The sequence below is a fragment of the Drosophila gunungcola genome, unplaced genomic scaffold (assembly GCF_025200985.1).
Source record: "Drosophila gunungcola strain Sukarami unplaced genomic scaffold, Dgunungcola_SK_2 000201F, whole genome shotgun sequence".
In the NCBI taxonomy this organism is placed as follows: Eukaryota; Metazoa; Arthropoda; class Insecta; order Diptera; family Drosophilidae; genus Drosophila; species Drosophila gunungcola.
In genome coordinates this window covers 64,177-66,384 of record NW_026453362.1, presented here as the reverse complement: position 1 = coordinate 66,384, position 2,208 = coordinate 64,177, and the positions used below count along the sequence as shown (strand labels likewise).

Genomic DNA, 2,208 nt, shown 5'->3' with positions numbered 1-2,208 from the left:
TGCAGTTTGAAAGCGTGTTGCGAATCATATATTTACGTTACTTAGGTATTTTTGCTATTTTACCTCCACAAATGTCAACAGGATGGTAGGAGAGGAGTAAACAGAAAACTCGGAGGAAGAAGTGGGAAGCAAGTAAGACAGGGAAAATTGTTTTGATGACAATCTTTGACTGTAATTCTTTTGATCTTTAATACTCGTTCCGCTTTCATTCGTGCGTTAGTAAATTAAATATGTAGGGCAGTGTGTCTTAACAATTATCTTTCGCACTTTCACCCCTATTTCTTTTGAACTAATTTTCTGTTCAAAAGGGTTAGTATGTACAATTAGTTATATAAGAGAAACCTGCTCCAATAATTTTTTTAAGTCGTTCTATTCTTTGCTGACAGTAGTAGTGCCCATCGACACTATGTGGTAGGCCGTCCACAGTAACAGTAGTCCACTCCGGCTTGTTATGTACCACCTGATTATATTTAATTTATGAGGTCGCCGTTGTCTCAATCGCCTTAGAAATAATTTAAAAAACGTCCAATTTTTATTTCACGCGGCTCACATGTAAGCCAAAAATACATATAAATATATACTAGTTCAAAATAAGAAAGTGACTGACTTGCTAACGACAAGAAAATTACATCTCTTTAATAAAGCTCAGCTCTTGGAGTGGATTTTGCGCAATCCAGGTTTCTTAGAGGGCTTAAGGACGTAAAACGAGCACATCAGTGTCTCATCCACGGACATCATTGCGCCTGCATTGTCGAATTCGCCGCAATAGTTTGGAGCCGAGAATATGGTGATTAGTTGCCGCTTTGCGAAGAACTCGTAGCCATCCTCTACGACCTGATGGGCACGACAAATGAGATCGAATTTGTGCCGGTGCACAAATTTGCCCACAATGTCCGCGCCAAATGTAACACTGACCCCTCGATCATTATCGCTCCATCCCATTATCTTAGGGTCTGGATCTGACCACAAAAGGTCGCAAAGTAAACCTTTGTCGGGGACATCACACGGTCGGGCCAACTGGCTGATCTGGTTCATGTTTAGTAAGTCGGGGCTAAGACCGCCGTGACAACAGAAAATTTTCTCGTCAACGATGGCTGAAACTGGCATGCAACTATAACAGTCGACAAATGTTCTCCAGAGTTTTATAGTGTAACGACGCTTGCACTCATCATAAAAACCATATATGCGGTTAATTCCGGCCGATTCATGGTTTCCACGAAGAAGGAAAACATTTTCTGGGTGCTTAATTTTGTAAGCCAGTAGCAGGGACATAGTCTCAATGGATTGCTTTCCGCGGTCTACATAGTCTCCGAGAAAAAGATAATTAGATGCTGGTGGGTATCCTCCATAATCGAACAGGCGCAGAAGGTCCGTAAACTGGCCGTGAATGTCTCCACAGATCTTCACTGGAGCGGATAGTTCAAGCAGCATGGGCTGGGACATAAATACTTCGCGTGATCTGTTACAGAGGAGCCTTATGTCCGTTTCTGTGAGGTTAAGCTGTTTGAGCCGGCTGGTGTCAATAATACGCAAGATAAGCTGGTCAATATTATTCAAGTCAGTCATAGTCGTCATTTGCTGTGACATTTTCCGCTTCTCTGGTGGCAACAAAGCGACACAAACCTAAATTTTGCTCTTACAGGTTGGATACAAGCATCTAAAATAGACAAGCCTATAATAAAAATCTGTGTCACACATACGAGACTTTTTTGACAGACCACACGAAGCAGGCCTGATTGTTTAATATATTATCGAAACGCTCACTTTTCTCAAAATCGCTTTTCTGTTTTCAGGTATCTGCCCATAAAACGTGATAAACGTGTCATATACACCTCAGTAGCTTGGTGCCGAGAAGATAGTGGCCGTCCGTATATCTAACTAACACCTTGATCGCTTGGTGACCAGCCGAAGCTGTAACGGACCAGGCCAATCCACAGCAGGTCACATAGAAGACCAATCTCAGGCACTTCGGCCGGACGAGCGATCGAGCCTATTTCGCTTGTGTGCACTCGTCAAAGAGGCCTTGGCCTCGGTTTACCGACAGCGATTCGTGGTTCCCACGCAACAGAAAAAGGTGTTTTATAAACTTGATCGATTCAACAGCATTCTTTTGCCTAACTATGTAATCGCAGAGAAATAGGATTCTGATCTGCGGAGGGTATCCGCAGTGGTCAAGGACTTAAAAAAGGTCATGGTACTGGCCAAGTA

At 42.9% G+C, this 2,208-nt stretch overlaps 1 protein-coding gene across 1 annotated transcript; it reads right to left on the bottom strand.

Moving 5' to 3' along the window:
* Positions 1–522: 522 nt before the first annotated feature.
* On the bottom strand, positions 523–1,705 carry LOC128265980 (serine/threonine-protein phosphatase alpha-2 isoform). Its single transcript, XM_053002237.1, has one exon. It carries the CDS (start codon positions 1,585–1,587, stop codon positions 646–648), a length of 942 nt encoding a protein of 313 aa, XP_052858197.1. The 5' UTR covers positions 1,588–1,705; the 3' UTR covers positions 523–645.
* Positions 1,706–2,208: the final 503 nt, after the last annotated feature.

Coding starts and splice junctions, on each gene's coding strand:
- LOC128265980 (XM_053002237.1), bottom strand. CDS start 1,587: ATGTCACAGCAAATGACGACTATGACTGACTTGAATAATATTGACCAG.